At 42.9% G+C, this 26390-nt stretch overlaps 1 protein-coding gene across 1 annotated transcript in view; it reads left to right on the top strand.

Moving 5' to 3' along the window:
• prkar1b (protein kinase, cAMP-dependent, regulatory, type I, beta) overlaps positions 1-26390 on the top strand; it is a 215645-nt gene that overhangs the window by 54782 nt on the left and 134473 nt on the right. The window contains exons 3-4 of the mRNA XM_078558889.1: positions 13653-13823; positions 16044-16135. Coding sequence (XP_078415015.1) covers positions 13653-13823; positions 16044-16135 — 263 coding nt within the window. The remainder of the gene's footprint in view (positions 1-13652; positions 13824-16043; positions 16136-26390) is intronic.

Genomic DNA, 26390 nt, shown 5'->3' with positions numbered 1-26390 from the left:
CATTCACTTGCATCTCACTCACTGCAAGCTCAAAGGACATCACCACTCACTCTTTCACACAAACCCTTACATCTCCATCTGGCCTCATCTGCTTTGGAGACTGCCTCCTCAGCCCTCACCATCTTGAGGCCACTTGCACAGATCAACTCGTGCCCCCACATAAACCCTGGGATACCTCCCCCTTTCCTCTGTACAGCCCTCGCCCTGCAGCCTCTTCCCTTGCCTGAGGCCACTTCTCCCCTTCCCCAAGCAAGTCCTGGCCCTGCAGCCATACCAAGCCACCCCTGCCTCATGGCTGGTGTGGTAGGTAAAGAACTCCCTATGGACCCCCCCTAAATGTGCTGTGGTGTTGTCTGCGAAGCCTGGAGATGATGACTGTGAGTAGTGGCTGAAGCAAGATAGGCAAACAAACCTTGAAGTCCCGAGCAAAGTGCAGCTCACCAAGTGCATGTCACTTATGTGCAGTTGTGAAACACGTCAGCATGCAATCACACCAACGTGGTGGACGATCCAAGCAAGGGGAGTATGAGTCTGGTGGGCTGGCCTTATAATGATATGCAGATGTATTGCAACGAGGTTCCTGACGCCCAATGGCGGGAAATGCGGCCTGCCATCAACGGGCTGAGTGGATGATCACAAACTGGTATCATGATATTGTGAAACAAATTTTTGGTCTTCTTGCCATATTGCCCGCTCACACCGCCGAGCACAGAAAATTCCGCCCAATGTAAGAGCTCATGAGTGGGTGGAAAATTCACATGGATAGAGGATTGGTTAGCTAGCAGGAAACTGTAGGCATAAATGAGTCATTTTTGAGTTGGCAAGATGTAACGAGTCAAGTGCCACAGGGATCAGTGCTGGGGCCTCAACTATTTACAGTTTATATCAATGACTTGGATGAAGGGACCAAATGTATGATCACTAAATTTGCTGATGACACAAAGATAGTTGGAAAGTAAGTTGTGAAGAAGATACCATGAGCCTACAAAGGGAGTGCAGCTGTCTAATTGAGTGAAGACTTGGAGTTTGGTGAGAGGGGAGTTCGGTGAAGATGTTGTTCAGTTCCCCTTTCTATCTTTCTCGCCCCATAGAAATTGGTTCTTGCTCTCCTACAGGGAAAAGAACTAGCTGTTTGGTGAGTATCTGGTGAGTGGGTAAGTTCTATCCCTAAGGTTTAAGATGGTACACAATTTGGTGGTAAAGTTAATAAAATATATAAGAAAGCAACATTAAATAAGTGATTAATTAAGTAATTACTTAAAACACATTAAGGATGGCAGGGCATGTGATGTCTCAAGGCTGCAGCATGTGGGAGCTCCTAGATAACATTGTGATCCAGGGAAAACACATTTGCCGTAAGTGTTTGTGGCTTGAGGAACTTTGGTTCAGAGTCATTGAGCTGGAGGCTGAGCTGCAGACTCTGCGACACATCAGGGAGGGGGAAAGTTACCTGGATGCTTTATACAGGCAGTCACACCACTTAGGACAGGGTCTTCTGATTTGGTCAGTGGCCAGGGGCAGGAGGGTGTGACTGCAAGTGAGGCAGCTAAGGGGACCCAGAGGGCAGGAGTGTCAGCCTCTGCAATTGTCCATCAGGTAGCTTGTTTGGATGAGAGTAAGGGCTGCAGGGTGGATGAACAAACTGACCATGGTGCCATGGTACAGGAATCTGTCCAAGTGGGGGGAGCAAGAGAGAATGTAGTGCTAGTAGGGGACAGTATAGTAAAGGGGTTAACACTGTTCTCTGTAGCAAAGAGCGAGAGTCCAGGCGGCTGTGTTGCCTGCCTGGTGCCAGGGTTGGAGACATCTGCTCAGGGCTGAAGAGGAACTTGCAGTGCGGGGGAGGATCCAGTGTTCGTGGTCCATGTAGATACCAATAACATAGGCAGGATGAGGAAGGAGGGAGGCTCTGCTTAGTCAGCTAGGCACCAAATTAAGAAGTAGACCTCAAAGGTAATAATTTTTAGATGATTACCTGAGCCATGTGCAAATTGGCATAGGACAAATATGATTAGAGAAATTAATGCATGGCTCAAAGACTGGTGTGGGAGAAGTGGGTTCTGCTTTGTGGGGCACTGGCACCAGTATTGGGGAAAGTGGGATCTGTACTGTTGGGACAGTCTACACCTGAACCGGGCTGGGACTGGTTTCCTCGCAAACTGCCTAACTAGGGAAGTAGAGAGGGGTTTAAACTGAATAGTGGGAGCAAGGGATCAAATTTGGGAAGATATGGTAAGAGAGACAAGTATTAATATGGGAAATGATAAGCAGACCGTCACAGGAAGGGACAGAGTGCAAATCTAAGAGTAAATCAGCAGATAAGACTAGACACTACAAAAATAATAGGAGGACAAAACTAAAGGCTCTGTATCTAATTGCACATAGCATTCAAAACAAAACAGATGAACTGATACCGCAAATAGAAATAAATAAGTACGATCTGATAGCCATTACAAAGACACAGCTACAGGATGACGTAGATTGGGACTTGAATATTGAAGGGTATGTGACATTTAGGAAGTTAGGGAAAGGTAGCAGCGATCATAATATGATTGAATTTTACATTCATTTTGAAGGAGAAACAAGTGCGTCCAAGGCTAGTATTTTAAACTTAAATAAGGACAATTATGAGGGCATGAAAGCAGAACTGGAAAATGAGGTTAAGGGATATGTCAATGGAAGTTCAGTGGCAGATGTTTAAAGGGATATTTCAGAATACACAGCATATATACATTCCAATGAGAAAAAAATTCCAATGGGAGGGCCCACCATCCATGGTTAACTAAAAAAGTTAAAGACAGTATCAAACTTAAAGAAAAAGCATATAGTCACACAAAGATGGGTGGCAGGTCAAAAGTTGGATAAATATAAAGAACAGCAAAGAATGGCAAAAGGATTAATGAGGGAAAAATTAGAGTATGAGAGAAAGCTAGCTAGTAACATAAAGACAGATAGTAGGAGTTTCTATAGATATTTAAATAAGAAAAGGGTTAACAAAGTGAGCATTGGTCCCAGGGATGCATCTTGGGAATTGGTAATGGAAAGTAGGGAGATGTCAGGTGAATTAAACAGGTATTTTGCTTCAGTCTTCACTATATAGGTCACAAGTCACATCCCAGAAATTGCTGTAAATTGGAAAATGGAAGGGAGGGAGGAACTTGGGAAAATTATAATCACCAGGGAAGTGGTATTGAGCAAATTATTGGGGCTGTGGGCTGACAAATCCCCAGGTCCAGATGGACTTCACCCTAAGGTCTTGCAAGAAGTGGCTAGTGAGACAGTTGATGCACTGGTTTTAATTTCCCAAAATTCCCTAGATTCGGGGAAGGCTCCATTAGATTGGAAAATAGCAAATATAATTCCTTTATTTATCATGTTTAACCAATTTATTGGATTTCTTTGAAGGAGTTGCATATGCTGTGGATAAGTGGGAACTGGTGGATGTACTTTACTTAGATTTCAAGAAGGCATTTGATAAAGTGTCACATCAAAGGTTATTGCAGAAAATAAAAGTTCATGGTGTAGGAGGTGACATATTGGCATGAGTAGAAGATTGGCTAGCTAACAGGAAGCAGAGAGCTGGCAAAAATTGATCTTTTTCTGGTTGGCAGGATGTGACAAGTGGGGGATCAGTGCTGGAGCCTCAACTTTTTACAATTTATATAAATGACTTGGATGAAGGAACTGAAGGAATGGTTGCTAAATTTGCTGACGCCACAAAGATAGGAAGGAAAGTAAATTGTGAAGAGGATGTAAGGAGGCTGCGAAATGACATAAATAGGTTAAGTGAGTGGGCAAAGATCTGGCAAATGGAGTATAATGTGGGCAAATGTGAAATCGTTCATTTTGGCAGGAAGAATAAAGAAGAAGCTCATCTTAATGATGAGAGATTGCAGAGCTCTGAGATTCAACGAGATCTGGGTGTCCTGGTGCATGAATCACAAAAGGTTAGCAGATAATGAGGAAAGCTAATAGAATGTTATAATTTATTGGGAGGGGAAGTGATTACAAAAGTAGGGAGGTTATACTTCAGTTGTAGGGGGCATTGGTGAGACCACATCTAGGGTATTGTGTACAGTACTGGTCTCCCTATTTAAAGAAACATGTAAATGCATTAGAAGAAGTTCAGAGAAGATTCACTGGGCTGAAACCAAGAATGGGCAGGTTGTCCTATGAGGAAAGGCTGGACAGGTTAGGCTTGTACCCACTGGAATTTAGAAGAGGCGACTTAATTGAAACCTTTAAGATGCTGAGGAGTTTTGACAGGTTGGATGTGGAGTGATGTTTCCTCTTGTGGGGGAGTCCAGAACTAGGTGTCACTGTTTAAAAATAAGGGTTCACTCATTTAAGACAGATGAGAGATTTTTGCTCTGAAGGTTGAGAGACTTTGGAACTCTTCCTCAAAAGGTGGTGGAAGCAGAGTCTTTGAATATTTTTAAGGCAGAGCTGGTTAAAATCTTGATTAACAAAGAGGTGAAAGGTTATTGGGGGTAGGCAGGAATGTGGGGCTGAGGTTATATTCAGATCTGCTGTGACCTTATTGAATGACTGAGCAGGTTCAAGAGGCTGAGTGGCCTACTTCTGCTCATAATTCGTATGTTAATATAGATAGGTTAATTGAGTGCGCAAAAATTTCACAGATGGAATATAATGTAGGACAATGTGAACTTGTCCACTTTGGCAGGAAGAATAGAAATATAGCACATTATCTAAGTAATGAGAGATTGCAGAACTCTGAGGGACAGAGGAATCTGAGTGTCCTGGTACATGAATCACAAAAATTTATTATGCAGGTACAGCATGTGATTAGGAAGGCAAATGGAATGTTGTTGTTTATTGCAAGGTGAATGAAATATAAAAGTAGGGATGTTTTGCTACTGTTATACACGTCATTGGTGAGGCCACATGTAGAGTACTGTGTACATTTTTGGGAAGAATTGTCTTCTGCAAAGACTGGTTGAAGTAGGGTCACTGAATATTTTTAAGGCAGAGGTAGAGAGATTCTTGACTAACAAGGGAGTCAAAGGCTATCACAGGTAGGCAGGAAAGTGGCTTTGAGGCTACAAACAGATCAGCCATGATATTATTGAATGGTGGGGCAGGCTCAAGGGGCCAAATGGCCCACTGCTGCTCCTGTTCATATGTTTGTCCCTGAAGAGGCAGGGGATTCTGGATAAATTGACATTTTTTTGTTTCATTCGTTTTTTGTTTAGTAAGGAAATCAAGTGATGTGATCAAAAGCAGGTCCATGGAGTTGAGCTGCAGATCAGACATGACTTAATTGTATGGTGAAATAAGCTTGATGGGTTAAATGACCTTTTCCATTCCTCCTATGTATGAGCACATACTCCCTTGGAAATCTTTTAAATTTTCCCATTAAAAGTGGTGCGTGAGTTGAATTTTCAAACATTTTTAGAACACCAGTTGGTATGTAACCTGAAGAAAGAGAATAAACTGTATATGTGTTGATTAATGTTTAATTGACCAAACAATCACTTCTCCAAACACTATGTGAATAGTTATTCTTCATCCTTAGGCCCTCCACAACCCCAAATCAATCTCTGTTCTGAGTCAGACATTCACCTTCACCTCGCTTCTCCCATTTCAGAGGTCCTGATCATCCTCCAACGCTGTCCCTATACACGTTGACACTTCTCCCCCCATTCTCACTAATTCAGACATCAGATAATGAAGATACAAAGGGAAGACAAGACTCTTCGACTTGAAAAAAGTCTCAGATTACTGCCCTAGAGCCAGAAAGTTGTGCGTTCGAACCCCATTCTAGTACTGTACTGAGGGAGCACTGCGGTGTTGGCAGTGCCATCTTTAGGATGAGACTTAGCACCACTAAAACAAATGACATGGTCATTTAATGCATTGCTGTCTGTGGGACCTTGCTGTATATAAATTAGCTGCTGCATTCCCTACGTTGCAGCAATGACAACACTTCAGAAGTACTGAATTGGTTTTAAAGCACTTTTAGGACATGCTGAGGTCACAAAAGGTGCTTATATAAATGTAAGGTCTTTTTTTCTTTTAGCACAGATTGAAAGGATATTGAGAGCACAGCAGATAAAGCATGGAAGAGTTCAGTTGAGCGTAAACAGGTACTTGATGGCGTACTTACAGAAGTATATTGACTATCCTTTTTTAGAGAGGCATAATGATACATTGACAAAAAAAATCTGTCATCACGTCTTATACCCCAAAATTGAGCAAAGGTTTTTAACCAAATCAATGGAAATCTATGCTGACAACCAGAAAGCCTTGTAAGTAAAAGCTTTAGAATTAATAACATGACAGTTCAGCTATGATGTCAGGCGTGGTCCATATCACGTGCGAAAATTTCTGATTAAGCAAAAATCACCACGAGATAAGGAATTCCACATGTAGCACAGGGCAGACAGTTCACTCCTGGAGCGAAGTGACAGTGTAAGCTGGAACTCGGAGCCGTGATCAACAGTGGAAACATCCAAGAGCAGAATAGTAATGATTTCTCATTCAGACCAGCTGTTACAATTTGAGCTTGCGTTACACAGTTAATTTGCTTCCACAATGGGATGAAAGTACATATATTTGTGTGCACTGTGTACATCTGCCTATGTTTCTGCCTTCAGTAGCAATTAAGGATTGATTGAAGTTTGGCAAGGGCATAATAGAGCAGTCCACCTGGCATGTTAACCAATTGGAAGTAAAAATAAGACTAGCTCCGGAACACTTTGTGTCAATAGACAGTGTAATGGCAGAGGCTCTGGTCATTTTGTAATTTGCTAAAGCAATTGGAGCATAAGTTGTTCAGGACCTTTCCAGGAGATGCATGATGTCTGATGAGTGACCTGTTTACCTTTGGGCACCCTTTCATACCCTTGTTGCTATTTAAGGGCAGAGTTAAGGCTTCTGTTTTCTTGGATATAAGGATTTCTGTATGTGTTTCCCATGTCTCCATTAACCAGCAGGCACATCAAAAGTCATACTTGTTACCCTATATTGACCCTACAAACTGTTGGCTCAAACATCATGGCAGTGAAGCAAAGATGTGTTGTTTGGCAAGAATTATCTTCATTCACATTTAGGTGGTCAAATATTGCAGGTGGAGTCCAGAGAAATTATGATAAAATAGTCTGCTTATTAATAAACAGCTATTATATCAGGATCTCATCCTTAGTGGTGGTGGTCTTTTCAGGATGTCCACTGTTAGAGTTTAGTACACCAAGTAGAAAATGTCAGTTGTCACATTTCATATAATGACCTGCATTCTGGAGTTTATCTATCATTTGTTTGACATGCCTGAAAACCTATTTGGATTCATGCTGTGACTGTTTAGTTTTTCAAGATTCACATGCATTTGGATCATTTGAGGATGGTCAGGGCTCAGGTGGAGATGGTGTTATGAATAACTTAAAAACAAAAGAACTGGAAGAGGATAGAGTATAACTGAGAACTTGTGCATTAGGCACTACAGTTAAGGGAAAAAGTAAAAGATGCAAAGTAACTAATTCAGGAGAGGGAAATAAGAAATGTGTATGAGAAACAAATTTGGAGCAGAAGGAAAGGTTAGTGTGTGTGACCTAAATAAGCATTCTCTCTAATTTGTCAGGGGGAGGGAAACTAGTAAGTATGAGGGAGGAGCAGAAATGAGAACAGAGAAATAAACAGCAGTAAAATTAGAAATTCTCCAAAAGCTTCAGGGGGGTTTTCAAGGGATTGAGAAGAAAAGCAAAAATTACGAAGAATGTATTAAATTGTATGCATGTCAGTTTTCATCGTGTAACTGAAGTTGGTGAGCTGCAGGTACAAATAGACACATGAAATTATGATGTTGCGTTAACAGAGCCATGGCTGAAACATGACCCGGGTTGGATTCTTAATATCCCTGTTACCAAGAATTCAGGTATGATGCAAAAGAAAAAAGAGGAGGAGCCATGGCAGTATTGATTAAGAATGATGTTACAGTTCTAAATAAGAAGCCTTTACTAGATGGTTCGAGGACTGAATCTACTTGCCTTGAATTGAGTAACTATGGGAAGCTGTTATATTGGGGTTGATGAACAAATTTGTCAGCAAATTTCTAAGATATGTAACAATAATAGAGGAGTAATATTAGGAGACTTTAATTACCCTAATATAGGTTGGTAAAAAACATTGTACTAAGGGTAGGGAAGGAGAGGAATTTCTGATATGTGCACAAGAGTTTTCTAGATGAATATGTCTCCAGTCCAACAAAGAAGGAAGTGGTGTTAGATTTGGTTCCAGGAAATGGAAGTAGGGCAGGTGGAGTGTGTTACAGTAGGAGATTATCTGCTAACAGTGACCACAACATAATCCAGTTTAAAGTAATTATGAAAAGAGCTCAGTAAATGTTAAAGGTAAAAATGTTCAAATGTGGCAGAGTGAATTTCAGCAAATGAGAAGGGACCTAGCACAGTTAGGTTGGAAAAAGTGATTCCAGGGTAAAGCAATAATGAAGCAATGGAAGGCATTCAGGGAAGAGATAGTTTACCTATAAACTAGGCATATTTATTTTGAAGAGAAGAAGTAGACATTCCAAAGCTAATGCATCCTGGATGACAAGGAAATAAAAGTGAAAATAAAATTCAAAAAGGGGCAAATGACAGATAACAGGGACAAGATTCAGTTAATAACCAGGAAGGAGGGAATAGAAAAAGTTAAAACAGGAGGCACAAAGGGATTACAAGAAGATTAACAGGCAACATTAGATTGAACCTTAATCACAGACCTTCTGCCTGATTTCCATACCCACGTCGTCCCTCTCACTTGTGAACACCAACACAAAGTATTCATTTCGAACCCTACCTATGTCTTCCAGCTCCACACACACATTACCACTATGGTCCTTAATGGGCCCTACTCTTTCCCTTGTTACCCTCTTACTCTTAATGTACTTGTAAAATAATTTTGGATTTTCCTTTATTTTACCTGCCAATGTTTTTTCATGCCCCCTTTTTGCTCTCCTAATTTCTTTTTTAAGTTCCTCCCTACACATTCAATACTTCTCTCGGGCTTCTGCTGTTTTGAGCCATCGGTATCTGCCATAAACCTTCCTTTTTCTCTTTATCTGATCATGTATATCCCTTGACATCCAGGGTTCCCTGGATTTGTTGGTCCCACCCTTTGTCTTTACTGGAATATGTTGGCCCTGTACTTTCCCTATTTCTTTCTTGAATGAGTCCCATTGCTCTGATGCAGATTTACCTAAAAGTAGCTGCTCCCAGTCCACTCTGGCCAAATCATATCTGATCTTAGCCTTAAAATCGGCCTTCCCCCAATTTAGAACTCTAATTTCTGGCCCATCCTTGACCTTTTCCAGAACAACCTTGAATCTAACGGAGTTATGATCACTATCTGCAAAATGCTCCCCCACTGATACCACTACCACTTGCCAAGCTTCATTCCTTAAAATTAAGTCCAGGACCACACACTGTCTGTAGGACCTTGTACGTACTGGCTTAAAAAGCTCTCCTGGGTGCATTTTAAGAATTCCGCACCCTCTAAACCTACCACACTATGACTAACCCAGTTAATGTTGGGGAAGTTGAAATCCCCCACTATTACTACCCTATTATTTTTACACTTCTCTGAAATTTGCCTACATATCTGCTCTTCTATTTCTCTCTGACTGTTTGGTTGCCTATAGTACACTCCCAGCAATGTGATTGCTCCTTTTTTGTTTTTCAGTTCTACCTATATGACTTCATTTGAGGAGCCTTCTAAGATGTCATCCCTCCTTACTGCTGTAATTAATTCCTTGACCAATATTGTGATACCCCTTCCTTTTTTACCTCCCTTCCCTGCCTTGCCTGAAGACCTTATATCCTGGAATATTGAGCTGCCAATCCTACCCCCCTCTCAACCATGTCTCTGTGACAGCAATGACATCATACTTCCATGTGTTAATTTGTGCCCTCAACTCATCTGCCTTGTTCGTCAGACTCCTTGCATTAAAATAAATACCATCCAATCTTGCCAAACTCCCTTGTGCCTTAACTGGCCTATAATTTCTATGCCTTCCAGACTCATTTGCTTTCTCTTCTAATTTTTAATTAAACAATAAATATAAGTTGTTGTTGTACAAAAGTGCCTATACTTACAAAGTAGTTCATTAGCTGGAAAACACTTTGGTATGTCATGAGTTCAACGAAGGCAATGTAAAAATGAAAATTCTTTATTAAAGTATCTGAGAGATATCTTCCTTAATGCAATATTTTATCTGCTAAGTTCAAATGGCCTAGTTCAGGTCACTAGTGTGAAGTGGATGCTTCCAAGAAAAGTGAATAAAAATGTGTAGCTTTTTAATAAGCATAACGAGGTTATGCACACCCACTGCCTTGGAATTTGAGGTTGTAATTGATCCTGTCACTCTGAGGGAATCATAAATGTAGCAAATAAAAGCTCTTTATTGGATTTGTGGAATTTTAATTGAGAAAATGTACATAGTTGCAAGGAAATAAAAATCATACTTTTGTTTAGCAAATATGCATTACTGCCCTGTGAGCAATACACAATTATTTCAACAACTTGAAAAACCATTATGGTTATAGTTTGTATAGATAAATGTGTGTGCTGTTAAATGAATGCTTGTTATTGACCTCAATCATTAAAAACTATTACACATTGCACATCTTAATTTACTCTTTGGTTGCAACTGATACCCACATTGCTCTAGGTAAGGAAATTTTTAGAAAGCAAGTCAAGAATTTTTGACCATTAAGCATACCTTCACATACTTCTAGTTGGGAAGAAAGGTTCATTGTCGTAACAAGTGGATGATGAGATGTTTGCTGCAGTGACATCTGGGCAAAATTACCACGTTTTGTTTGATAACTGTGTTGGAGGAAAGCGTCTAAACATAGCTGAAATATTTGCCAGAGGTATGAGAAATGATAAAAGCAAAAAATTGCGGATGCTGGAAATCCAAAACAAAAACAAAAATACCTGGAAAAACTCAGCAGGTCTGGCAGCATCTGCCGAGAGGAGCACAGTTAACGTTTTGAGTCTGTATGATTCTTCAACGGAACTAAGGAAAAATAGAAAAGAGGTGAAATATAAGCTGGTTTAGGAGGGGTGGGGGGGGGGGGGGGGAGGGGAGGGGTGGGGAGGGGAACAAGAAGAGCTGGATAGAGGGCCATTGATAGGTGGAGATAATCAAAAGATGTCACAGACAAAAGGATAAAGAGGTGTTGAAGGTGGTGATATTATCTAAAGGAATGTGCTAATTAAGGGTAGAAAGCAGGACGAGCAAGGTACAGATAGCCCTAGTCGGGGTGGGGTGGGGTGAAGGAATGGAAAAAGGCTAAAAGGTAGAGATAAAACAATGGATGGAAATACATTTAAAAATAATGGAAAAGGGTGGGAAAAGAAAAATCTATATAAATTATTGGAAAAAACAAAAAGGAGGGGGAAAATCGGAAAGGGGGTGGGGATGGAGGAGAGAGTTCATGATCTAAAATTGTTGAACTCACTATTCAGTCCGGAATTCTGTAAAGTGCCTAGTCGGAAGATGAGGTGCTGTTCCTCCAGTTTGCGTTGAGCTTCACTGAAACAATGCAGCAAACCAAGGACGGACATGTGGGCATGAGAGCAGGGTGGAGTGTTGAAATGGCAAGCGACAGGGAGGTCTGGGTAATGCTTGCGGACAGACCGAAGGTGTTCTGCAAAGCGGTCACCCAGTCTGCGTTTGGTCTCTCCAATGTAGAGGAAACCGCATTGGGAGCAATGAATGCAGTAGACTAAGTTGAGGGAAATGCAAGTGAAATGCTGCTTCACTTGAAAGGAGTGTATGGGCCCTTGGACGGTGAGGAGAGGGGAAGTAAAGGGGCAGGTGTTGCACATTCTGCGGTTGCATGGGAAGGTGCCGTGGGAGGGGGTTGAGGTGTAGGGGGTGATGGGGGAGTGGACCAGCGTGTCCTGGAGGGAACGATCCCTGCGGAATGCTGTTGGAGGGGGGTGAAGGGAAGATGTTTTTGGTGGTGGCATCATGCTGGAGTTGGCGGAAATGGCGGAGGATGATCCTTTGAATGCGGAGGCTGGTGGGGTGATAAGTGAGGACAAGGGGGACCCTATCATGTTTCTGGGAGGGAGAAGAAGGTGTGAGGGCGGATGCGTGGGAGATGGGCCGGACACGGTTGAGGGCCCTATCAACCATCGTGGGTGGAAAACCTCAGTTAAGGAAGAAGGAGGACATGTCAGAGGAACTGTTTTTAAAAGTGGCATCATCAGAACAGATGCGACGGAGGCGAAGGAACTGAGAGAATGGGATGGAGTCCTTACGGGAAGTGGGGTGTGAGGAATGATGTTCTGTTATCTGTGTGGGACAGGCGGTTTCAGCAAGAAATTCAGGAGTCGAGAATAGGGCTTTTTTTTAAAGCTTATTGAATACTGCTGTTTTAAAAGACAAGCTTTAATGCCAAATCTAGTTGGTCTAAATGTTAACTAATTGGAAAACCATTCAGTTATACAGTTAAAATTGGGCCTTTGGTATCAGATGTGGCTCAGTGGTAGCATTTTTGTCTGTGAGTTGGAAGTTTGTGGTTTCAAGTCTCATCCCAGAGACTTGAACACATAATCTAAGCTGACATGGCTGTAGTACTTAGGGAGTGCAGCACTGTCACCGGGGTCATTTTTTGGATGAGGTATTGAACTGAGGTCCAATGTGCCCATGGTAGTTTGCCAAGTATCCTGGCCAGCAGTAATTGCTCAACCAACACCTTGTTGCAGCTTACTGTGTGCAAATTGGCTGTTGTCTTTATTGCAAATCACTGCCTACAGCTCAATTATATACAGTAAAGCACTTTGGGATGACCTGTGTTTGGGTTAGGTACTGTATAAATCCAAGTCTTTCTTTTCTTTATCTATAAGATCTCTGTTGGAACACTCTGCAGTTTTGGGCTCCACACTATAGGAAAGATGTTGATGCAGTAGAGAGGGTATAGTGCAGATTTATTAAGTTGCTGGTATGAGGAAATACATATGCAAAAAAAGTTTTGAAAAGTTGGGACACTTGGTTAGAACATATAAGGTTGTAGAATTACTTGATAGAGATGTATAGAATTATTTACGAATGGAGCAGAGTAAATAGAACAGACTGCTTTCAATAATTGAGAAGTCTAGAACAAAGGGGACATAATGTAAGTCATTTAAGACAGAGAAGAAGAACCATTTTACACAGATGATTCTGAAACTGAAATGCACTGCTGGAGTTAACAATTGAAGCAGAACACGTGAAGAATAGGCTAATAGAGATAAATGGTTAGAGCAACTAGGGAATAAAGGGACATTGGAACAGAACAGGCACATGGGATTAGGACTGCTGCTTGGGTGGAGGATCATTGGTTGGGCTGAAAAACCTCTTTCTGTGTTGTGATTTCTATGGAGGCCATAAGAACCAGCGAATTAACGAAAGATTTGTGAATTGAGACATTAGTGGAGGCCAAAACAAAGGCCAAGAGAAGATTGTCCTGTTAATGAATGACATAGTGATTGTTATCATTGATATTTATTATTTTGCATCAAACAGTTTCTCTACATTTCTACTTTGGGAACTTGAGAAACTCCATACTAACACTGTTTTCAACATAGGTAAAATATATGTTCTTCCAAGTATATGTAAACGCCTTTTTCTTGCTTAATTATAGGAAGAATGTAAACAAATCTTGGCTCGTCAGAAATCCAATTCTCAGTCAGACTCTCATGATGATGAGATTTCACCACCACCTCCAAATCCAGTAGTAAAAGCCAGGCACAGAAGAGGTGGTGTGAGTGCTGAAGTATACACTGAAGAGGATGCAGTATCTTATGTTCGAAAGGTATGACACTGGTTTTCATTTTCTATGGAAATATAAATTGATGAAATATTAGTTTGATCTGAATGTAAACTTTTTCAAAACATTTTCCTATTTTGGCACGATTCTTCAGATTTCTACTTAACGACCCACAAAAGAGCAAGAAAAAATGTATCTTCTGTTTAAATGCAGTAATCAGGGCTCTCTTAAAAACTCCTTTGAGTTGCCCTCTCTCAAAAGATTTGGGTACTGTTGCAAGTCGTTGCTCTGTCTGCTGAATAAACAGTAATGTGGCACCCTATTTCATCAGAAAGAAAATTAAGTGGACACACAATAGTTAGCTTTACTTGATTGCCCCATCCACCCATCTGGTCACATAGGCATTGATTGTTAAGAAATCTGAAGCCCAAAACTTCCATTCTCTCATTAATAAATGAGCATCCATGGGAGTGAACAGGATTGTTGAGAAGGAAAGTGAAAGGTGGGGTGGGGGGGGCTGGCCTGGTGGTGAAGGAGAAAACTACTGAAAATATGAAGTAGTGTGTGAACATAATGTTTAAAATACCCACTGTTATGGCAGGTGGATGGTAAATGCCAAGCTGCCCAAATCCCAGAGGGAAACTTGAAGCAGCTGCCACAACTATTTGCAATTTGTACTTATTTTGAGATGAGGGCTTTGAATTCAGTAAAAAGAAGGCCACTAAGTCTTATAGGTTTCTTAAAAAAACAAAATTAAACCTTTATTAAATAAAAAAATGATTTTAAGCACATACATAGGTTTACAAATTACTACTGTAATAACTTCTAGCTCTGCTGATTAATCTAACTATCAGTTACACCTCTGTTAAGGCAACAGTAATAACACATATATTTTAAAAGACCCAGGCAACGTAACATGATACCCTCAACAGTCCAATTCAAAGTGAGTTTTCTTAACTCCAGTTCTTGCAGACAGCAGTTTGGGCACAGAGACTGGAGGGTTTTGCTGCTTGTTAGATCTTAGAATTCCTTCCCTTGCACACAGACTTATCTCCTTTATACATATTTCCCCCTTTGAATGCAAATCCCCATTGTTTCACAATGTCTTTGGACTTTACCTCTCTAATAATAAAAGCCTATCATAGTACCAATTTTACCAGTAACCTGTGGGAAAAGTAAATACACTGTTTCTTAACTTCTCCTGGCTAAGTGAAACATTTCATCCCCTCTTTTGAATTCAAGCAAGTCTGGTTTATTTAAAAATGCAAATGTTCCCTTTACACCTCACATTCTAAAACTTCACCCATGTTTACCTACTTAATATTTCAAACCTTGCTTATCTTCTGATACATCAAAGCCTTCAGACCAGCTGCCTTTAATTCAATTAAGACACACACACACACACTCCCCGATCCATGGACACAAACCTCACTATTACTCTACAATAAATTCCAATAACATTATGAGAATTATTATATCTTCCTGACCCCATTTGTCATGTAATGATAGTAAATGTCCGGAAGTATTCACACACCAAACTCCTAACATTTATTCTGTTGGGGTCAGATTACGGCTGGAGTCCAGTCTCTACAGCAATGGCTGAAAAATCATTTGGCAGGTAATTCCAGGCACTTTATTGACACTTCATGACTGCTGCTCTGGAGTACTGTTTATAGAGATGTGAAATTTCCTTTTCTATTGAGATTGTAGTGTTTGCATCAGTAGCATAAATTGTCCATAATTTGGAAATAATTAGTGTCAAATTCAGTCTGATTCAGAAAGGTCATGAGCATGGCTATGATGAAAGGTGAAAGTACTGGACCATTCCACAGATGATGTTGTTTATGGTGAGGTTGATGTTGAACGATTTTGTTTATGGTGAGGTTGATGTTGAACAGCATTGGTCTGTGTTTTCCTGACTTAAAACAGTTGGGGCTTGCCTTGAACACAAAATTCACCACCAACCTCTTCCCATGTTCCCTTATTAAATAGATAGTGTGATATAGTTGTCTTTATTTTTCGCTTTTCACTGTTGTGAGGCAATCTACCTTTTAAGTGTTCTCCTTAATCACCTGGTTGACATGGGCAACCTGGTGTCCCTGACCATTGTATTTTTTACTAGGCTGCTACTTCAACGTTTTTATGTTCCATTATGTGAGCAACTCACCAGTGTATTAGATTGCGTTCGTAAACATATTATTTCTGAAAAACCTAATATGCCTTGATAACTTGCATGTCATTTCATTTTCCTCTACTGTTTCATAGGTTATACCTAAGGACTACAAGACTATGACTGCACTGGCAAAAGCTATTTCGAAGAATGTTCTTTTTGCTCACCTTGATGATAATGAACGAAGGTAGGAGGATTACTGGATGACATACAAGCATTTGATATTGAAGTTAACACTTCACTTCTTTCCTGTGTTTTTATTGCTTTTCATTGTGCCCTCTAATCTTGTCTCTGCTTGAAAATGTAAGGAGCAATATTAACATTAATGTGACCTTTTAGGTTTAGCTATTATTTGGGCCAGATTGAATAAAGGTTAATGAATCATGTTGTTGCAACATTTATTGTATTTTACCATTCACTGTGTTTATATAGCAGTGCATTCTCCTGTGACGTGCTTTTCTTAATACTGAAAAGGAGTGATACCTAAGTACCTATATTGTCACAAAACACATTTCTTTTGGTTAAATGTTTAAGCTGACACAGAAAACTGATTAGAGTATGAAAAAAATCATATCAACAAGATTGCAAAACTGTTTGCACATCTTTTTTCTTACCCTCAGTAATTTTTTTAAATCAAATTTTTGTCTGAAAATATGTTCAGATAATATTGTACCAATACAAAAGGACTTTGTATTCAGACAAAACAGTGACTGCAATGCCCAAAATGTACTGTGTGCTGCTGATGTTCAGTAGTAATTGGTAAGTCAAATCTTAGTTAGAATTCTGGCTATGTAACAGGGTTTCTAATACCTTGGCGTATTACCTTAATATCATGACTACCAAATGTCATTAGCATTTATATGACATATAAATAACTATACATTGTTTTCAAACTTAAAAAATCCAGTTAAACCTTTTGGAAGCATATCTTTGATGTATGAGTCTGTGTCCAATTTGTGTGAACGCATAATCTTTTACTGCTTGGTTTCTGTGATTGAAATCACTTTACATCATTTTTTACAACACTAAGTATATACTGTGCTTCATCCCTCAATTTAAAAAAAAATCGTGGGTGCTGTCAAGACCACTCATGGGTCTTTCTGGAATCAGTCTAGATCCTCTCATTTTTGTGGTGCCAACTGATGCTGAAATTATTTGCCTTTTTATAAAGCCACCATTCTCTGGGGCTGCCTGTGGAGATGGTTGCTATTAGCACCGTATGTCTGAAAGCAGAACTTACGCACTGGATTTGATGTAACATCTTTACACAAAGGAATGCAATTTGATGTCATTTTAACTCTACAGAATTAATTTTGCATATTCCTGGAAGACTTATTACATTTTCTATCTCAAATTTTAATTTTCAATCTTAGTTTGTTAGTCCTTCATTACTTAAACAAAAATCAGAATTCAAGGAAGACCACAAATCAATGCATAATGAGCTAGAAGCAGAAAGATTTGTTGCCATATATTAAGTGCTAGAGATTTAAAGAGCTGTACTCACCTTGCTACTCTTTTGAGGTCATTGAAGTGGTTCTTGCACTGGATACAGGTCCTGGGCAGTGATGGTCCTGCGCTGACAATCTCAATAATGAAAACCTCAATTATAATGATACCTGGACTCCAAGGGTTAAATTGAGGAGAGATTGCACAAATTTGTATTCTCTGGAATTGAAGGAGGTTCAGGTGTAATTTGATTGAAGTTTTAAAGATATGGAAAACAGGGTGGATAGAGAAAAATTATTTCTGCTAACTCGGGGGCGGTGGGGGGGCCTGGGACTAGAGGGCATTGTCTGAAAATTAGAGCCACCCCTTTCAGGAGTGAAATTAGGAAACACTGCTGCATACAAAGAGTGGTAGAAGTTCAGAACTCTCCACAAAAGGCAATTGATGTCTGGTCAATTGTTAATTTTAAAATTGAGATTGATAGATTTTGTTAACCTAAGGTATAAAGGGATATGAGGGGAAAGGTGGGTATAGGGGGTTAAGTTTCAGATCAGCTATTGAATGGTGGAACAGGCTCAAGGGGCTAAACGCCTACTCCTGTTCCTATATTTCTATGTCCTATGTTCAACAGTCTCTTTTTCAGGGTCTCAGTGGTACTGAGAAGAGAACTTCCCTGCTCACCCTGATCTCTACGATTAAAGCCCTAAAACAACCTGGGGAACATTCCTGCAACTCAAACAGACCCAGTTTGTTGCTTCACCACTCTGTCAGCAAAACCTTGCAGAAGGAATGCAACCTCACTTTAAAAGGTTCACTGCTGCTTTAAATAGGTCTCTGGATGACCCATTGGTAGTTGTGCTCAGGCAGTGCACAGATTTCCCAGCAGGTCAGCTAATCAAGTGGGAAATCCAATACTGAGATCAGAATGAGGTCTGGGAGCTAAGACATTCCAGGCCTTTTTTTGGCTTTTTTTTTTGTTTAATTCTTTCACAGTCCAGCATTTATTGCTTATCCCTAATTGCTCTTGAGAAGGTGGTGGTGAGCTACCTTGTTGAACTGGTGCAGCCCATGTGTTGTAGGTACATCCCTACATGTAGGGAGTTCAAGGACTTTGGCCCAGGACACTCTAGGGAAGGTCATTGATGAAGCAGCTGAAGATGGTTGTACCTTGAACACTACACTGAGGAACTCCTGCAGTGATGTCCTGGGACTGAGAAGATTGACCTCCAACAACCACAACCATCTTCCTTTGTGCTAGGTGTGACTCCACCCAGTGGAGAGTTTTCCACCCGATCTCCATTGACTCCAGTTTTGCTAGGCTTCTTAATACCACACTCGGTCACATGTTGCCTTGATGTCAAAGACTGTTACTCTCGTCTCACCTCTCGAGTTCAGCTCTTTTGTCAATGTTTGGACCAAGTCTGTAATGAAGTCAGGAGCTGAGGGATCCTGGCGGAACCCAAACTTTGAGTGTCAGTAAGCAGGTCATTCCTGAGTAATTGCCGCTTGATACCACTGGCGACGATCCCTTCCATCACTTTGCTGCTGATGGTTTTTTAATTGACATCAAAATTTGCCTGCCAAAACTAGCTAAAAATTAGGGCTCTGGTTTTGAATGACCAAACTTCAGTTTTGTCATATCCCAGGAGCTGAACATTTTCAAGAAGTTTTTCTTCAGTTGCCAAGTTCTCTTTTAATTCTATTGACACATGTCTGTTAAGATGAAGAGCACACATTCAAGACAACAGGACCCCCAAAACACTTAGTTCTAAACCCTTGTCCTCACAAATCTCTACTTTTTTTCCAAAATGAATTACTGACGCATAATCTCATATAAAATAGCTCTTCATTACACTAAGCCTTCCACCAAAAAAATGCAATGCAACCTGGATTTGGTTAATGATACTGATTTTACCTCATTTGCCATTTTGTGTATTGAAGCCACAGTGTGTCAACTTTTAAAAAATATCTTCCTCTTTTTATCACCTTTCTTAATTTCTCTCCCCCCTCCCACCCCCCGGCAAGCTGGCTATCTGTTTTACTTCAACCTATTTGTGAAGCATCTTGGGACTTGCCTTGTTCAAGGTGCTATTTGGCTTCAAATTATTGTTGGGGTACAGCTGGTTTTATTAAGAGGCTAGAGTCTGTTTCGTTTTCAACAACCTGACCCTAGCCATATCTGGTGCAGTGGATTTTTCCAGAGGGTCATCTCACCAAGCATTTGCTCAATCTATTTAAATTAATTGAAATTTTCCCCTGCTCCATTTTTTCTATCTCCTTTGTCCTCGTGTCTTTAATAATCCCTCCTTGCCACCTGTACCTAGATTGCTATTGATCAGCTAGGGTGGGGGTAGATGTGAAAAGGTGAAGTCAAGAAATGCTTTGACCAATTGCAAAGGGGACTCAAACAAAAAATGGACATAGGATGGATTCAGAGATATGTTGAAAGGCCGCATGATGTATGTGACTATACAATGAGGTCTAATGAAAAATGTAGAGCAACAGAGTAGTAACTCTAAGCCAATAGTGAATTTGCAGGGCTTTTTTATAGTATTACCAATTTCTAAGTAATATGGAAATACATGAATCACAATGTTCTTAGTAAACCAGTTTTATAAAAGACTCAATTTAGTTTTTTCTTAATGTCTAAAATGTTAATGGCTTGCCTCTCCTTTAGGCCTGATATTTTGTATGGATACACTGCATTTAGTACAGTCTGTTAAAAGTCACAAAGTTGTATGGAAGGAATATCGCTTGAAGTGAACAGGTGAACAAAAATTATTGTTTCTGGAAGAGAGATGGAGAAAATCACTGCCTACTGATGTAAACCAGAGTTGCAGTTTGGTGCTGGGTGATACCCAAGGATATATGCTGGTAGATGCGCCTTAGCTGCTGATTCCAATGTTGGATTGGCGATGCCACTATGCCAAGCCTTCTGATACTGCTCACTACTACTAGATTCCAATTGTTGAGTGTTTGAGAGTCTTTGCCTCAGACCTGTGGTTTTTCAAAGTTCTCCCCTCTCCTAATATTACTCAGTTCTGTTGAAGGGTCATGAGGACTCGAAACGTCAATTCTTTTCTTCTCCGCCGATGCTGCCAGACTTGCTGAGTTTTTCCAGGTAATTCTGTTTTTGTTTTTCAAAGTTATTTGTTATAACACTCCTGGGCGGAATCATCCCAGATTTGCACTAAGTGTGGTAGTGGGCAGGTAAAACATCGTTTTACCTGCGATGGCGGGTTGTCACGCTGTATTGTCCCAAACCTAGCATTACTTATGCATTCCCAGGAAACATGCTGTTTCCATGGTGGGCGGGCTCTCGTTTGCCCGCCACACCATGACCACACCGCATCAGCACACTGGGTGCCGTAGTTAAAGTCTAGCCGCATGCACACATCTCAGTGCTTCCAACCTACGACTGCTGCAGGGAAGATTTTCACAAAAGGCAAAAAGACTGCAGCCCCAGGTTTAGCGACGCTTCACTGGGAAGCCGTTTGGATGCATGGATGCCCGCCGTGTTGTTCTCTACCACCGCTCTGGCCGCAGGGTGGACAGCAGTGTGACCAACCAGGCTTTGGAGGCAGTGGCAGCTGTGGTCAGCGCCAACGCCCTTCAAAAGAAGACAGCCGCCCAGTGCTGCATGAGGATGAATGATCTCCTCTGTTCCTCCAGGGTAAGTCACTCTTCTCACACTCTCAACTCACAAACCCATCACACATTCACAGGGATCTCACTCACTGCCAGTTCAAGGAATATCACCATTCACTGTCTCATACACATCTTCGTTGTCGTCATCCCGTCCATGGGACCACTCACTGCTCACACACGCCAGGCATACTTATCATCTGGCCTGGCAGGTGCTTTGCTTATACTCTTCCCCTCTTTATTCATGCAGGACAAGCTGGCACACAACAACAGGGAGAGGTCGCAGACCGGTGGAGGAATCCCTGAAATCAAGGCCCTCACGAACTTTGAAAACAGATCCATCCAGCTGGCCGCCAAGGATCTGGACTGGTCCAGTACTGACGGCGAGGTCGGCGGTGCTCTCCCAAGTGAGGGTCTAGCAATGCAATATCCATCAGACAACAACTCAGTGTGATGTGTCCTGTTTCACAGGCCACTGCCATGCACTAATTATTTCCCCTTACTTCCGCAGGCACATCTGGGAAACAGCCAACAGTCCACAACCCAGGGCCTCCAATCAAGTCCCAAAGAAACCTCAGAAGAGTAATCTGAAGGCATCCTTCCTGAAAACCCATCCCAGCGCTCACTCACACCCTCCATCAGCGCAGAGACACATACCTCGATGGGACCTAGCTTTAGAACAGCCTCAGAATCTCAATCTGGTGAGCACATCGCACTGTCAGATCCACAGCAGGTGGCTGCAGGAACTTCCCTGGTGTCTGGCACTTGGAGGACTACTGGAAGCCAGAATGTTGCTGAGTCCGAGTCAGATGATGAGCCTCTGGACTTGGCCATGTCACAGTTGCTGGAGCTGCAAAGGCAAACTCGGGAACATCAAGAAGGGCTGTCTGCTGCACTCCTCGGATTGTAAGGCACGATGGAGGAGTCCGTTCGCCCTCCGGCTGAGGTAATAGCGCCGGCATGCCAACGCACAGTGGTCAACACTGGTAGGATGGCGGCCGCCATAGAGACCGTGGTCCAGGATGTCGCTCCTGCACTGCAGTACGGGCTCAACTCCATCGCTGATACCATAGTTGGCCTCCAGCGGTGTGTACGTGAGAGGGGTGCGGGGCAGCTTGAACTCACTCCAGATAGCCCTTCTCCTCAAGGAATCACCCTGGGATCGTTGGGCACCCATAGGGAGGAGGATCAGCAGGTTTTCCCCCCGCCGGGACAATCCATCCAGGTGACTCCAGGAGTGTCCGGCTCATCTGAATCCGCTCTTTCTGTGACCTCAGCAGCTCTAGCCCCACAAGCCGAGGAGGGTGCCACTGCCACCCACCAAGACCCTGAAAGCAGGCTGGGGCCCTCCAAGTTCCGGCTGTCCAGAGGATGCCCGCCAAAGACATCACAGGGCACAGTAGTCAGCAGGCTGTCTCCACCTCCGCTGTGGATGTCCATGAAGTACCAAGAAGTAGCGGTAGGGTTAGGAAGATTAAGAAGATGTGGTTGCACAGCCTGGGCACGAGTGTTAATCACTTGTTCATACTGTTCACTATTGTCAATAAACTCCTAAGAATGTCTCCCTGCCTATGGCAGTGCTCGTGTCACTCAGATGTGCAAACTTTCTGCACAAGATAAAGGCAGGTGTCTCAGTCCAGGGTTTCTTCCCTGTGCTTTGTGCAGCCTTCAGACCAAAGTGGTGGCCCGGCCTCTCACTCCCTGGACATATTACTGATGTCTGCACCTCGACGGTGCTCAACATTGCTGAAAGAATGGGCAGGCGTCACAGAATTCCATCATCCTTCCACTGTGCTCTCAGCACCTTTAAGGTGGGGCTGGCCCCCATCTCTTGAGCATCTGTGACCAGTGACGCTGTGCTCCTGAAGGGGTCAGGTGCTGAAGGTGGACAAACGATCAGGTGCTTCTGAAGCTTTATGGTTGCGTCTCTATGATATGACCCTGATCACAGAGTGCAAGCGAGCTGCCTTCGACCAGACAGGAGTCAGACATTCTCAGAAGCTATGTGAAGATCTATGGAGTGTCCTCACTGCATGTTGTCATCATCCTCCCACAATCAAGCGAGTATTAGGGCCTCCGCTGCATCTCCATGACAGGAGCATTATCATAGAGGGTATGTGCGCTGCCATAAGCCACACTGCAGTCAAACATTCACAGATGTAATGTGAGGATATATGGGGTCTCCTTGCTGCATGTACTCATCATTCTCCACAAATCTAGCAGCTATGAGGCCCTCCCAAGAGCACCTGCCCCGTCGGGCCAGTGCGAGGGCCTCATCCCCATCATCACCACCTTCGAGACCCTCCTCACCCTCATCCCTGTCAGCACCCTCGGAGACTTCCAGCTCCTCCGTCCCCACCTCAGCCAGCTCCTTTCCCTGTTGCAGTGCCAGATTGTAAAGGGCGCAGCAGGCAACGACGATGTGTTACACTCTCCACCACATCAGTCCAGGCACCAGAACCTCATTTTCAGCATCTTGATGGTCTGCTCTATCAAGTTGCGAGTTGCATCAGGAGCCTCATTATACCTTCGCTTTGCTGCAGCCTGAGGCCACTACAAGGGTCTCATCAGCCATATCCTCTGCAGGTAACCCTTGTCCCCGAAGAGCCATCCCTGCAGCTTCTGTGGACCCTGGAATACATCAGGGATCTGTGATCGACTGAGAATGTAGGAGTCGTGCGCACTCCCTGGGGACTGTGCACAGGCCTGCAGGATGTGTTTCTGGTTGTCGCACACCAGCTGCAGATTCTGCGAATGGAAGACTTCCATTGATGTAGGTTGATGTAGTTGACTGTGTGTTGTGACGGAGACTTGCGCATCACATGAGTGCAGTTGATGGCACCCTGCACCTGTGGGAAACCAGAGATCTGGGCAAATCCAATCACTCTTGCATCCTGGCTGTCCTGGTCCCGGTCGAAATGCACAGAATTATGTGCTCTTGCGAAGATGGCACCCATGACCTCATGGATGCATTTGTGAGTGGAGGCTTTTGATATCCCACAGAGGTCACCTGGGGAGCCCTGAAAGGAGCCACTGGTGTAGAACTTGAGCGCTGTTGTCACTTTCACAGCCACTTTCACATGCCCTCCATGTCCCCGTGGCGCCAAATCCTGCAGCATGTGGCAGATGTGACCGACTAGTTCCCTACACGCGCAGTCTTCAGCGACACTGGTTCTCGGTCATCTGCAGAAATGAAAAGCAGCGCCTTTAGACCCTGGTTGTTGCTAAATGCCGACCAGTGACTGCTTCCTGTGGCTCTTTGGCGATGTGTGCGGGAGCCCCTGCTGCTCCTTCTTCCTGAGGGTGCTGCTCCTCCCTCTGTGCAGCCAGGAGCCTCAGTTGCTCTCTCCTCCGTTGCCTTGGCACACTGTACTCCACGATGCATACAGCTAGTTCACCAGGCTCCATGATCCTGAAATAAAACAGAAAATGCTGGAAAAACTCAGCAGGTCTGTATGACCCTTCTTCAGAGCGCAAAGAGGCCATACAGACGCGAAACATTAACTCTGTTTCTCTCTCCACAGTTGCTGTCAGACCTGCTGAGTTTTTGCAGCATTTTCTATTTTTATTTCAGATCTCCAGAATCCCCAGTATTTTGCTTTTACCCATGATCCTGATGAAGTTCTTCTGCAGGATGAAACGGAGAGACACGTGGGTTAGCATGGCTGCACTAAGAACCTGTCCTGTTTAAGTGTGAAGGCCCATTAACGCATTGCGAAGAGTGCTGGCCACCACTTGGATGGCCAGAGTTTAGTACACTGCATGGCCTTCCGAAATCCTACCCACTTGTGGCCCACTCCACCTGACCAATTGGCGGCAGCTTTGCCCAGTGCACTGCATGCTGTGCTCTCGGGTACAGGCATTCTCCTAACCTGCGCTGCAAGGCAGCACTGTTAGCTTGAACCATTGGGGAGACTGGCCCAAAATGGGATGTTGACATTGCAAGGGGTTGTGAGTGCCTCCATCAGTGACTGCTCCATGGCGAGCTTTAGCAAGGAAATTGTACAACTTGCCCAATCGCCCAACTGTTCTGTAGTCCACTGACACGCTGATTACTTTGCAGTTTGTGCTGGAGGGGCACTTTGATGCCTCTGCATTGCTTGAGTGAGAAGATAAGCAAGAAGCCCGACTCCAGTCATATCAATGGCTGCGCTTGAACTGTTTCAGTTGCAGAAGAATGGTCACTTTATATAAGGTGTCCCTAATGCGTGGCCGCTTCCCGTGCCCGCCCTACCTCCCACCCCGAATGCTTGTGCGCTACTCTGAACCGCAGGGCTGCCCCTGTCTGGCGGCAGGCCTAATAATAATATGCAGATGTATTACAGTGAGGCTTCCGACATCCGATGGTGGGAAATGCAGCCATTGGCGGGCTGAGCAGGCAATCACAAACTGGTTTCACACCGTTGTGAAACCGATCGCACCGTATTGTCCACTCATGCCACCAAACACACCCGACGCCAGCAGGCACGGAAGATCCCGGCCTCTATGTGGGCGATGGTGGGGACTCCATTATTGGTAGTGCAACTCCCAGTTTTTGGAACTGTGCTTTAAATCAGTAAGGGAATTACAAAGCCTGTATGGGCCTAAATAGGACCTCCTGCATCTGTCAGACGTTTCTTCTTAAATAAGTGGATGTACTTACTGCTGGGTGTTCAGATGCCCAGAAATAAACTGTGTCAGAAGGAACCCCTTCTTTTTTTGTGTCGATCACCCTCAGCGCAGAACTACAGATAGGCAGTGCCACTCTTACAACATCCCCTTATGTTACATTTTTATTTTGAACAAAAGGATTCACACAAATATGAGGGGTTGTGATCTGCTTCAGTGCTTTTCCATGGACTTGTAACAATGATAATGTGTTCATGACATAATTGCTTAAAAACCTGTATTCAATGTTTCCTTCCCATCACTTGGTTCAGCAGTTAAACTCCATATTGTATGGGCACTTTCGGTCAGCTCATGGGGTATTTCCCTTCTGGATCTCGAAGGCAACCCTTCAGGCAATTTTGCAAGACACTGTTCCTACAACTTTGCAAACATTTTTTGCTTGGATGGTACAAAAGCAAATCTGACTTTTTATGGTCCTGAAGATTTTGAAATCCTACAGCAGCACTCTATTTTCAGCCCCAGTGAGAACTGTTCTAATACTTGGAACTCGCTGCAGTGTTATGATGGGCTGATTCCAGGAAAAATATGAGCTAAAGCAACTTTTCCTGGAATTTATTTCCATTATGTTAGATTGGAAAAGCCCATGTGTCGTAGGAGCAGAGCAGAAGCACCCAAAAACTGAGGGAGTTGGCAGGGTTCGTGGAAAAGAGATTCCTGTTTCTCTCTCTTTCCACCCTAGCTTA

This window comes from Cetorhinus maximus, chromosome 15, assembly GCF_964194155.1.
Source record: "Cetorhinus maximus chromosome 15, sCetMax3.hap1.1, whole genome shotgun sequence".
Taxonomy (NCBI): Eukaryota; Metazoa; Chordata; class Chondrichthyes; order Lamniformes; family Cetorhinidae; genus Cetorhinus; species Cetorhinus maximus.
This window is presented reverse-complemented; position numbering and strand designations above follow the sequence as displayed.